This window comes from Brienomyrus brachyistius, chromosome 7 (assembly GCF_023856365.1).
Source record: "Brienomyrus brachyistius isolate T26 chromosome 7, BBRACH_0.4, whole genome shotgun sequence".
In the NCBI taxonomy this organism is placed as follows: domain Eukaryota; kingdom Metazoa; phylum Chordata; class Actinopteri; order Osteoglossiformes; family Mormyridae; genus Brienomyrus; species Brienomyrus brachyistius.
Genome location: NC_064539.1, coordinates 12,144,116 through 12,156,558, shown reverse-complemented (window position 1 = coordinate 12,156,558; position 12,443 = coordinate 12,144,116). Strand labels below are relative to the sequence as shown.

The 12,443-nt window shown below is 42.3% G+C and overlaps 2 protein-coding genes across 4 annotated transcripts in view; one reads left to right on the top strand and one right to left on the bottom strand.

Moving 5' to 3' along the window:
- The window catches only part of LOC125745644 (homer protein homolog 1), a 51,084-nt gene extending 46,101 nt beyond the window's left edge, over positions 1–4,983 (top strand). The window contains exons 6-10 of one of the 3 annotated variants that reach the window (XR_007398726.1): positions 340–496; positions 1,471–1,581; positions 1,978–2,058; positions 3,194–3,439; positions 3,770–4,983. Coding sequence is in view for 1 of the 3 variants with exons in the window: in XM_049018670.1 (XP_048874627.1) it covers positions 340–496; positions 1,471–1,581; positions 1,978–2,058; positions 3,194–3,382 (538 nt within the window). In the remaining 2 variants the exon portion in view is untranslated. Of the gene's footprint in view, positions 1–339; positions 497–1,470; positions 1,582–1,977; positions 2,059–3,193 lie in introns of all 3 variants that reach the window. The other 2 variants (XR_007398725.1, XM_049018670.1) reach the window with 2 other exon arrangements.
- A 490-nt stretch (positions 4,984–5,473) lies between these two features.
- The window catches only part of jmy (junction mediating and regulatory protein, p53 cofactor), a 53,386-nt gene continuing 46,416 nt past the window's right edge, over positions 5,474–12,443 (bottom strand). Inside the window, exon 10 of the mRNA XM_049018650.1 lies at positions 5,474–12,334. Within this exon, the coding sequence (XP_048874607.1) occupies positions 12,024–12,334 (311 nt within the window). The 3' untranslated portion in view covers positions 5,474–12,023. The remainder of the gene's footprint in view (positions 12,335–12,443) is intronic.

Below are 12,443 nucleotides of genomic sequence, written 5' to 3'. Positions count from 1 at the left end.
TATACATAGTGCTGCTGACATATGATTGGCTGATTAGATATTTACTTCAACAAAAAAATTGAACAGGTATGCCTAATAAAGTAGCCAGTGAGGGGATATATAATATTTAATTGCTTAGACAAGCACAATTTCAGTATATAATGAAATTTGAATTCAAAAGTCGTAACCAAAATAATTTACTCATTATTTACTGTCCAATTGCCTTGCAACCTTGACCTAGGTAAGCGGTTAGAGGATGGATGGATGGATGGATGGATGGATGGATGGATGGATGGATGGATGGAACTTTCTTCAGTGTTGTAAAGTAGCGTGTCTCACAGGCTTGAAATGTCTCTCCAGCGCTGCCATCAACAAGCACTGGGAGGCGGAGCTCGCGGCTCTGAAGGGCAACAACGCCAAGCTGACGGCCGCGCTCCTGGAATCCACAGCCAACGTCAAGCAGTGGAAGCAGCAGCTGGCAGCCTATCAAGAGGAGGCTGAGCGGCTGCACAAGCGGGTAAGTGGGCAGCAATACGCAGCAATACTACGGCTGAAGCACAGAAGAGGGAGCCGTCTGAACGGGTGACAGTGAGCAGAAATCGTCTGCAGATAAGCAGCACCTTTACTACTGGTGTTCTGGGAAATGATATTGGCAACCATTAGCAGGTGTAGTAAAAAACAAAAAAAAAATCACACTGTTAAGGAACACAAATAGAATGTATATTTTCTTTCATAGTGTGAAGGATTTAATTTACTGTGCATTCATTTGGCAATCAAATGAGGCATGTTTCAGAGCTCTGACTGTAAATCCATCCATAGTAATTATCCAGTACAGGGCCATGCAGTCCAGCGCCTCTCCCCAAAATCGGAGGCCATAGGGCAGGGGAGCCCGGGTTGGGATGTCAGTCGATGACAGGGCAGACACTTACTCACTGAAGGCAATGCAGTCAGTCATCTGCCCGTTCTTGGACGGTGAGAGGACACTCACAACAACATGGGAAGAACATGCAGGCTTCACACATGCAGGGCTGTGGGCAGGAATCACAGCCATGGCTCCGGAGGTGTGAGGTGATGGTGCCGCCCACTATCTCCCACCCGCCCACTATCTCCCACCCGCCCACGTCATGAACAGACACGGTGATTAGCGTTGGGGCTCCTCTCCTTCCCACAGCACAAATGTGTGTCACTCATAAGTTATTCAATTTAAGATTTTAGGGGCAGTTAATCTGCAAGGGGGTTTGAAATGTTAATTCAGATATTTATTTGAAATTGCAATTACAGTTAAAGATCATGTTATATATGTACAGTATATATCAAATTGGACAGTTTGAGATTTCCTTCTGCCAATAATAAATCAGTTATAGCTTAAAGGTATCTTCATCATTTGCTTGCACATATTCACAACAAGAGGGCATGAAATACGCTCCAGTTCTCGTTTTTGAAAATGCAGGACAATATCAGCTGCTAATTTGTGTCCGTGTGTGTTCTTAGGTCACAGAGCTGGAGTGTGTTAGTGGTCAAACCAATGTGATCAAGTCTCATAAAACTGAGCTCAACCAAACAATAGAGGAGCTGGAGTCTACACTGAAGGCTAAGGAAAAGGTGAGTCTGAATAGCCAGAGTGCGTATGAACTTTGGCCAAATGGAAGAACCAAAGATAACCACAGAGGTAGATAGTTCAGGTCCAAGTAAAAATCCAGACCAGCATTTTGTTTCCACCAGTCAGTTGAGTATAAATAGTCATAGTCACAGATTATTCAGCTGGTTTGTTGAAACTAAATGTTGGTCTGGCTTTTTGCTTTCTGGGCCAGAACTCTCCACCCCTGGCTAATCAATGTCTTGTGTACATTACACTCCTAAGAATGAAGACTTACTGTAATAAGACAATCAAAACAATGGTCACACTGGCCAGTTTGAGCAGTCAACAAGTGGCATTTTATTTAGGCTGTTGTGTTTTAGATCAGCCCACGGAATTGATCTGTTCTCACGTCCTTGCAGGAACTTGAAAAGTTGAAAGAGGAGGTGGAAAATGCGAACCAGCTACAAGCTCAAAGAGACTCCCTCACTGAGAAACTGCAGGCAAGGGTTTATTATTCTAAACTTATTGCTAATATAAGCATCTCTGAGTACCACACCATCCTCACTGCATGAAAGCCCTCCTGGCCTGAGCATCTTCAGTGCTTGAGATTAGCTTCAAATTGCTTAGCAGTGTGAACCCATATTTCCGCTGGGGAAAAACTGCAGAGCATGCATCTGTGTTTTTCCAGCAATACAACTTCACAGAGAAAATATTTATATATGCAGAAGTACAAAGGACTATGGGTGGATACATAAAATTAAAAAACCGCCTGGGTTAGGGAGTTGAATCCCACCTCTCCTTGTGTGTGTATGGAGTTTGTGTGCTAATTTGCATCTATAATGTACATACGGCCATACACAGTACCAATCAAAAGTTTGGACACCCCAAGCCACCTACAAAGGAGAGTGATAGTGTCGCATCATATAACCAGGCCACCTGACCTAAACACAGTAGAAATGCTTTTGCAGGAGTTTGACCAGAGAGTGAAAGAAACTGCAGTCAATAGGTGCTCGGTATATATGTGGCACCTCCTCCAGGACAGCTGGAAAAGCATCCCAGGAGGCCACCTCATGAAACTGGTGTAGAGGAGACAGTAGGGTCAAAAAGTCTCTGGAGCAATTGGGTGCAAAATTGGTGGGATCACTCTGCCAACCCCGAGATTTGAACCAGCAACAAACCACAGAGCTAACCCCCCGAAAAAATAAATATATTTAAGTACTTTTTTTTGGTCAGTAAAAAAAATAATGTTATTTTATGGTCTTGATGTCTTTATTCTAAATTGTAGAGAAAAGTACAAATAAACCTTTCTTTGGATAGATGTGTCCATGGTACATTTGACTAATACTGTGTGTGTGTGTGTGTGTGTGTATATATATATATATATATATATATATATATATATATATATATATATATATATATATATATATATATATATATATATATATTAACACACACAAAATGTGTATGTTACACTATGTGACATGTAGCTGTTGTCCAGCGTTGGTTTATTTGACATTGATCCAACTACTGCCATTTAACTGCTACTACCAAATTAGCCAGCCAGACAGGTAGGATCTCCTCAGACATTCCTGTCGTAGCATCTGCCTCCTGTGACACCTTTCCGCCTCCCAGGAGACAGAGACGCGGAACAAGGACCTGGAGAGCCAACTCACCGAGCTGGAGAAGCGCTTGGAGAGCAGCCAGCTGGAGCAGGAGACCTTCCGGAGGAACCTCAAGAGCCTGCTGGAGATCCTGGATGGGAAGATCTTCGAGCTGACAGAGCTGCGGGACAACTTGGCTAAGCTCATCGAAGGCAGCTAAAGACCCCCAACGCCCCAGCTAGGAAAACGACAAGCCAACGTTGTGCAGAAACACTCGGTAAACAAACTCAAGGTACCCACCACTGAGTCCTGCCTACCATCATCTCTTTTCCACTAATTCAGAAGGCAGTTACTTTTTAGACACTTGATGAACTTTACCTATTTTTTTTCTCGTGTTGGGTTGTATTCCATCTTGAGAAATATCCAATATAGTCTTCTTTCTTTGTATCCTTCCATTTCAAAAGGGGTGATATGATGTGTGTATCAGGTGTCACCTGAATGTTGAGAATTTATGTATTTGCATATTTATGTATTTATTTATATATTTATTTACCTGGGTCTCTCTTATCCTTCTATTCATTTCTGCATTACCACTGACATGATCAAGCCAAGGTAGGGCAGATGACAGAGGGGGCAATGAGGACGTAGACTGTGCCGCCGTCCGTCTCACTCCCCCTCTCGAGGTTCCCCTGGGGTCCTGAGGCTGCATCCTGTGTGACAAACTGGACATGAGCTGTGAGAACGAGGGGAGGGGATGGGATGGAGGGAGGGTAGAGCAGGACGGCTGGAAGAGACTCCACAGGTGTCTGCCAGCGGTGTCTGTCCACGGGAGGACTTCCACGGCTGCACCTCCAGAGCCGCTCCCTGCCCTCCCAACACACACATGTACACCTTACCCTCAATAAATCAGCCTTCCAGGCTTCGCTCTCGAGCACCGTGGTCTAACGCGCGACGTGAAAGGCCTGTAATCAAAGAGCAATACAAGGAGGAGCCTTTGAAAACACTGCGATCTCACAATCAGGTATTCCAATCCTCTCCCTGCTGGCGCGAATGGGACAGAGAACCTCTCGTCGAGATGCACAAAGGCTCTTTTCGGTTGCTTGCTCCAAAGTGACTACAAAAAAAGTCTTTGATTTTATGTACTTTTTTTTAAATGAAACTTTTTACAATACTTCTAGAACCTGAATTGTACGAGACTGGATGAATCTGAGAAAAATCATTTTAGTTAATTTTTGAAGTGCGACAGTAGATCTGACTCCCTTCTATGATTATTTAAAGGAATGTTGTAATGGAATTGTTCTTCTCGAAACAATGATTTTATCAATGGACCTCAGATGTTCTTTTCCTCCTAGTTTTCTATGTATGTCTGGTTTGTGGGTATTATGACTATTTCTAGGTGCAAAAAAGATCTGGCAATATTTTTGAACTATTTAACACACTAAATAAACGTCAGACAGCAACTTGAACTGAACGTAAGTGAACTGCAGTGATGCAAATGATGATTTAATTTGTTTTTTATTGCTTTGCCAAATACGATATAGTTTCTTGTACAGTGAATTTATAGAAGCTGCCTTTAGCACAAAGATGCATTATGGGTAGCTTGTTGATGGTACTGTTTGTGGGGTATATTATTGCCAAAAATCTGTGATATATGAAGAAGAAAATGTATACTCTAAGAACATTATTTAAGGGCTTGTAGTTGGACTGGTTTACTTTGAAGAATACTGCTAAAACTAGCGTTACACTACCAGATGTAAGCATTAATATAAAACTTTGAAAGGCAGTAATGATTGAATAATAAATTTTAAATGTTGCTATTGAGCACACGACCCTGCTCGGTTGGAAGATGGATGGGTGACTTATTTTAGCCACATGCTTAACAAAGATATGTTTTACTGCGTGTCGTAGTTGCCACGTCTGACTCGTTGTGAATTCTGCTGTACATTGCCAGGCGGGGTGATCTTTCGACGTTTTCAGGGACACTTCACTGCCCTTCAAGCAAGAGAAAAAACAACTGCAGCAACTTCTTTATTCCCCACCTAGGTACAGAATGTAAATCGCAGAGGTTTGTTTCTACAGTTTGGCCACGGGAGCCCGGAGTACCAGTTCCGAGCTGGCTGGATTTTGAAACAGAGCAATATTACGTTAAACTAAACATGAGACACATTTGCCGTCTGACATTTTGGAGGGTGACCAAGCTCATATAAATACACTCAACGGAGGCAAACCACCTAAACAATGAAGTGCATTAAGTAAAGAATGAAGAAAAGAGTTCACGTAATTGTTTGGTTTACAAGGTTTTATTCACCTTGGCGGGGGGGGGGGGGGGGATATTTAAAATACAAAGCAGGAATAGAATTGTAGGAATAGGCAGAGTAGAGGCAAACAAAACCATTGAAGCATTTTTTCCATTTGAATAACGTAGCTAGCATTTACTTTATTCAATAAATAATCCTGTCATTCTATTCTCACATAAATTCAATGTGATTGCAAGATTTAACAGTACTTCTTTACAGTATAATATACATTTTTTTAAAGTATGTTTATCATTCAGTTTTTATTAATATAATATTGCACATATCTAGTGACTGGCTAATCTAATTACCATGAATTGAATCATCGGAATCCCATGTGAGCCGTGTATATCTACAATAAAATTTGCTGGCTAAAAGAAAAGGAAAAAAAAAAAAAAAAACACACAACCCTTTAGTGTTGGTTGAAAGAGATTAAAACAACAAAAACTATAATATGGAAAAAAAAAGTTACACAACGAACAGGGCTTAGAAACAGGTAGAAAATACAGGAAAACAAAAATTAAATAATTACAGTACACTACGTGGATGGATGGACTAGGTCCGTGGTGAGGATCCTCTATGCATCTACAGTAAGTCAGTACTGAAGCAAAATCATCAATTTGGTTTGCTGTACCAGTAAGGAAACACTGTGTGACCGGTGACACATTTGTAATAAAAAAAAACAAAAACTTCAATATAAGGTGGATTAGCTACCAGTAAGCAAAGCCAGCAGTTTGCATGCATGTGATGTACACTTCAAACAAGCAAATGACTGGATGAAGAGTTTATCCAATGTTAATAACAGCAGTAAAACTTCATTCGACCTATGGGCATTCACTTCATGCCACTCCATATGTTTTTTTTTTCCAGTGCAAGTTTCAGACTTCATGTTAACTGGTGCTACTTCGGTCACGCTAATGTTCACACTCAAAGAAAAAATAAACTGGGGGTGATCGATATATGCCAAATGAAGGACATTTGCTTTCCTAATGGGACACCGGTGGGCTGTAGGTCTACACTGCGACCCAGGGAACTGCTGCTGCAGAAGATCCTCCAAATACCCTTAAAGTATGTTGCATTTCCAAAAGCGTTTAGAATCACAGCATGCAAAAGCAGTCGTCAAATTGTGGCCCGAGGTACCATTCCAGACATTTACACTGGTTCACAGTAAGTTACGCACTGCGCAAACCATGCAAACCTAGGACACATTTAACCTATTTGTTCTTGCACATTCCAGAAATGTGCAAAGAATCTGTCAGGACAAATGTACTTATCTACTTGTACTATAAAAGGGAACATTAGAAAAGCAGTTAGAAGCAGGTTTTTTTCTTTAAATCTTTTTTTAAAGGCCAAATTCACAGACTAAGTTGTGCCAGCGAATATCACAGATCAGCTAATATATTCAAAAGAAGGAACAAAAAATCAATTGTAATTTTACAGATTGTTTCACTGGCTTTTAGTGCTGCCCAAAATAATACTGAAGAATCCGGATTTTAATATAAATACAGTATTAGATTATTTCACACTGATGCCTGTGAAATTACTGTCACTGCAAACTCCTTATGCAGAAAAAAAAATTAAGATGAATAAAATTTGTCTTCTCTAAGGACTGAAGCATGTGAGTGGTCCATACAATCACACAATGAACAAAGTACACACTACTAGAATAAAATAAAATAAACAATGACAAAATATACAAAAAACAGGAGTAGCCAGAAACTTGGTTATCAGTTTAAACTTTAAATTGAACCAATCATGCTACAGCAGAACTCCATATGCTACAGAGTGGTATGGTAACTGTGTGCAGCATTGCTGAGTAGCACTGCTGCCTCACACCTCCAGTGTTGAGGTTTGAAAGCTGTCCCTACCTGTCTGTGGAGCACCTTCTCCCCCTATTATGTGGGCTTTGTCCTGCATTCCCCAGACATGCAGTTTGGTGAAATGGCCACATCTGCAAAGAACTCATATCTGTTCCCATACACAGCACACCCTGTGCCCTGTGCTGTCGGTCCCTCCAGGACCCCTGCTACTCTGCCTACACGCTTAATACAATACGACCAGATTACCAGATGGCAGAACAGGACAAATTTATGGAGTAGCAGGGGGTCCTCAAGCACCACAGGTCCTTTAAGTTATAAAATTAATAAGATGAAAGTGGGAAATCAGAATTACTCTGATCTTGTATGTCTACAGGTCTGCAGTCCCCTTTCTGCGCTATCCTGCCGCCCCCGTTCCCTACAGCCAACATACACACATCACATGCTACCGAAAGACTTTGTCCTCCGTCAACAAAGGCCAACGCGAACACCCAGACAAGCATCCTTCATCCTGAATTATTCTGATTACACTGACTGTTCCCAGCACAACGCAGAGGGGCGAATTAGGCTCCCAGTAATGCCCATCTTGTCAAACAAAGAATAAGGCAACCCTTCATTTATGGCACCAACTAGTGGGCAGCCAGTGAACTGCAGAAATACAGAGTACATTTAGGAACAAGAGCTCCTCTACTTCCAGGACATCTTCAAAAATGCTGAAAATGTCCAAATCAGACATGTGACAAAATGGCACAGGTCCGGTAAAGATATGGTGATTTGTTGGGCTGTGCTTAATCACACTGCCCAAACCAACAAGACCGATGTTAGCAAAACATATTAACATACAAATAATGTATACCAAATGTAATGATGCTGACCAAGTACTTAGTCATGCAAAAAGCAGCCCAATAAAAAGTTATGGAAAAACAAAAGACAAAAAAAGAAAATCTAATGTCAATGATCATCCAAACTAATATAATTATTATATAAATGAAAGAATTACATAGAACTGAACACCACATAATTTTTGGGGGGGAAAAAAACTAAATAAAAGCACAAGAATCAGTTAGCTAAGATATATAACTTTTGCCTGGGAAATATAATTAAAAATTCAAAGTGTCACTGCACACAAGCATAGAAAAGCAATCTGCTCAATAGGAAATAAGAAATGCATAATACAGTATATAATAGTAATGCAGCAAAATGCAAGTATAATTCTAATTATAAGCAGGAATGGGCAGGTAAAATAGATATGTTTATTTACACAAGATTTATTATTAGAATTAAACACCTCAGTCTATTGGTATTTCATTGGAAAGCAATTAATTCCAAGAGGGAATGCAGAAAAGGGAGTTACCAGTAATAAATAATAATAATAATACATTACGTTTGTTGTCTTCTTAAAGCTCATTGCAGTGTCTCTGGTGAGATTATATTCTGAGGTTAACTGGGGAAAATCTTTCATTTGACTCCCTCTTCAAAAAGTAACAGAAAACACAATAACAGACTGAGGTTAACATACGACCAATTTCTGAATGCAATCTATGAAACTCTGTTGGGACACACTTGATATATTACCTGCAAGCAATCTCAGTAATTCTCTCAACGCAAATGCTGTATTGCAACAGTCAGTCATCAAGGGAATTCTCTTTTAAAATACAGGTAACCATCATCCATTCTTAAAAGAACTGACCTGGGACGCACACTGCCATTTTCTCTGGATCACATGACATAAATAGTTTTTTTTTTTGGTGCATCACCACAGCTGGAGTCCTTACAGGGAATAGCAGTTGCAGTTCTCAAGGGCAGATATGGTGATATGGTGATCTCCTATTTGACTATCCCTGCCGGCCCCTGGAGGATGGGCTCCCCCTTTGAGTAAAGTCCCTCCCAAGGTTTCTTCCTTTTTGGGAGCTTTTCCTTGCCACTGTCGCCTTTGGCTTGCTCACTGGGGGCTTTGGGTGGGGATGCTGTAACGCACTTTGAGACGATGTAATGTCGTGATACTGCACTATACAAAAATAAATTTGATTGTTTGTTTGTTTGCAGAGAGGAGCTGTATTTCTGCCACAGCGCCTAATTATTAACTACAGCCCCGGGTTTGCCACTGTTATCTGACAAATTTCTGCTGGCAAAGCTGCTTTAAAACCAGTGGAATCTGTGTCCATGTGGGGCTATAAGGATTGATCACTTTAGATACACTAACCCAGTTTCACTCTACAATTCCTACTTGCTTCACTCAATCACAATCTTTTTACGATCCATGCCAAACAGTAAACTGAGCACAAAAGACTGACAACATTATTTACTCTTCAGTCTGCAACAGACCGCTGGTAAGTCTTATAGTTGTCTGTCTTTTCAGACCTGTATGTATTAGATAATAATTAAGCAGCCACAGTAACATCAGCAAGCCTGAGAATCAGACTGGACAAACAAAAAAAAAATAACCCATCTAAATTCTGTCAGTAGGTGGCACTGTAGCTGTGCACAAGAATAAAACAGTGGCGGGATATGTCTGCAGTCTGGTAGTCTGGATGAAGTAAACGAAAAATCAAAAATAGATTTAAACTTAATTCTACCAAAACGGAGGAACCATGACACACAAACATTCAACCACCATGCATGCAATGTGAAATCAACACAGTGCAGGAATGCCTTAATGAGCTTGGTCATGTCAGATGGCTCACCGGTGCCACTCAAGCAGCCAGAGGGCAGGGCTTCAGCCTAGAGGTCAATCAGTGCGTAATACACACAGAAAGCAGCCAGTGGTGTCTCCGGCAAATCCACGCGGTCTACAGTATTAGGATTGGCTGGATGTGGCACTATTGCATAACAATCAGTATTACAAAGAGTATTAGTGTCCCAGGCTGGAAATCGCAGTACGATAAAAAGTCGGAGAATCTCCACAAAAGAAAACTGAGCATATAACAGGAAATTCTGATTCAAATGCAATAGTACTCAGATCTGTCCTTTGATTCCAGCTATCGCAAACATCAAGGGAAAGCAGCAGCCAGCCGTCTCCACTGCGCAGACAGGCTGGTCTTTGCAGAAACTGCCGGGCTCTGATTTCCAGTAAGAGTGAATCACTGGTCCTCGTCACCAACAGTGGAGAACCCTCCCCTCCCCCTAGAAAGGGTGGACAGGGGGTGACTATAGTCAGAGCTGGCTGAAAATGAGAGCCCCCCCCCAGGCCTCTGTACAGACATTGGTGAAGGATTTCAAAGTGCATTCAAAGACAGCCTGACAGGTTTAGTATTCTGTGGCAGCACTGTAACACAACAAGGTGTTAGAGACGACCAACGCGGTATTTAATAAATAAACAACACAGGTAAATGAAACGCAAATCCACTGACGACAGGTGATAAGCCTGCATGGGGATGTTTTTTTCACTCCTTGAATGTTATGTTTCCTAAACATTTTGTGCTGACACGATATTCTGCAATGATAAGCCTTGATGACAGCGGTGTAATACCGGACAAAAGCAGAAGCACGAAAATGCTAATACCGCCGAAGGACTAAACAACTGAATGTTTTCATTTGGAATCACCGGTAATGTTTTGTTTAGCGCAAAAATGACAGCATGATAGTTTGGATTAGTCTATGTTTTAAACATTAAGAAAAATATTAATACTGAGAAAATAATTGAGTATTAGTCCCACGGACAGCATTTAAGTGAGTAAATTATCTGACGGGTAAACATAAATCAAGTATACATTTCCTAAGAAGGAGAGAATAGCCTAATGGCCAAAAACACATGGCAGGAGAGAGGGGGGGGGGGGGTGTCAGAAAATCAATCAACTGCAAAATAGGTAAATGAGTTAGCATGCGTACTGGATGGACAAACTTAAATATGTGGCAATATGCGGCAGATACAAAGACCAGCAAATGGTGAGTATAAATGGAAAGGATACAACAAAGCAGGTCATCAAAGGTATTCTGTGGGGGAGAGGGGGGTGTTCCTGCTTTGGGATGCAGGGCCTTGACTGACCTTACAGTTGAACACGAGGACTATGTGTTGATTGCGGCAGTAACGGGGGTTGTACCTTCAAGGACTCCCCAGAGTAAGCTCTTAAAACGTCAGCTCCTTAAAACGCGAATCCAACTAACTCCAATGTTAATATTGCAACAAAATTGATCCCCCACAGGACGACTCAGGAAAGGGGGGGACACAAGCCGAGGTGAAAATAAAGCTGACACATTCCGTATAATGAAAGATCTTAAAAAGCTATAAATCACAAAAAGAAATCAGTAAATATGGACACAAAAACAAAGATAAAACGTACAGAAGAGGAATATATCAAACATGTCACCAAGTGTAGTGTAACAACACCAGCCTTAGCTGGATTTGACCGGCAGGACGTCTGCTCTCCACTGTCGCCTTCTGCCCTTCTGACACCTGATCTCACATACAGGGTATGAACAAAACAGAGCAATGCACCAGTGAGCGTGTCAGTCGAGGCGGCACAGGCTGCCAGTCCTGCTTACCGCTGGCTCTTCCATGGCATCCCACTCTGCTAGGGGGTTTGGCCTCGGCTGCCAACCAGGCTCAGTGTGGGGGGGCAAGGGTTCGAAATGTGAAAAAGGCATTCAAAATACTTTTTTTTTAAAAAAAAAAGCAAACATACATACTTCAGTTCTAATTAAAACTACCAGCTATGATGTGCAAGGGTTGAGATCCACGTGGGCTTTTGGGCATGTACTGGAACGTGTATGTTAATGTGGAAAGTACAGCAGCCTGGGGAGCAGGGTGGGCCTAACTCTCCCAGTCGGTGCAGGGCAGCCCTTCGTCCTCAGATTCCGACTCGGGCGAGGCCTCCTTGATGCGGCGCAGCGCCTCGTGGATGCTGCGCGTCAGTGGGTCGGCGGTGTCATGCAGCTCGCCCAGGCTGTCACGCAGCTCCTGCTGCTGCACCTTCTTCAGCTTGACGCCCTTGCGGATTTGCGCCAGGATGTTGTCGCCGTCTTCCTGGCTAGGGTCGGGCCGCAGCACGCGCAGCTCGGCCTTGCGCAGCCGGAAGCTGCCACGCTTCAGGGAGGCCAGCACCTCGTCCATTGGGGAGCTTGCTGTGGGACGGAGTGGGGGGGGGGATGTCAGGTGGATTGGGATAGGGGAACGAGCACTACCCAGTTCTGAGCCAAACCGAGGGTAACCAACAGGGCACCGGGTGGCCAC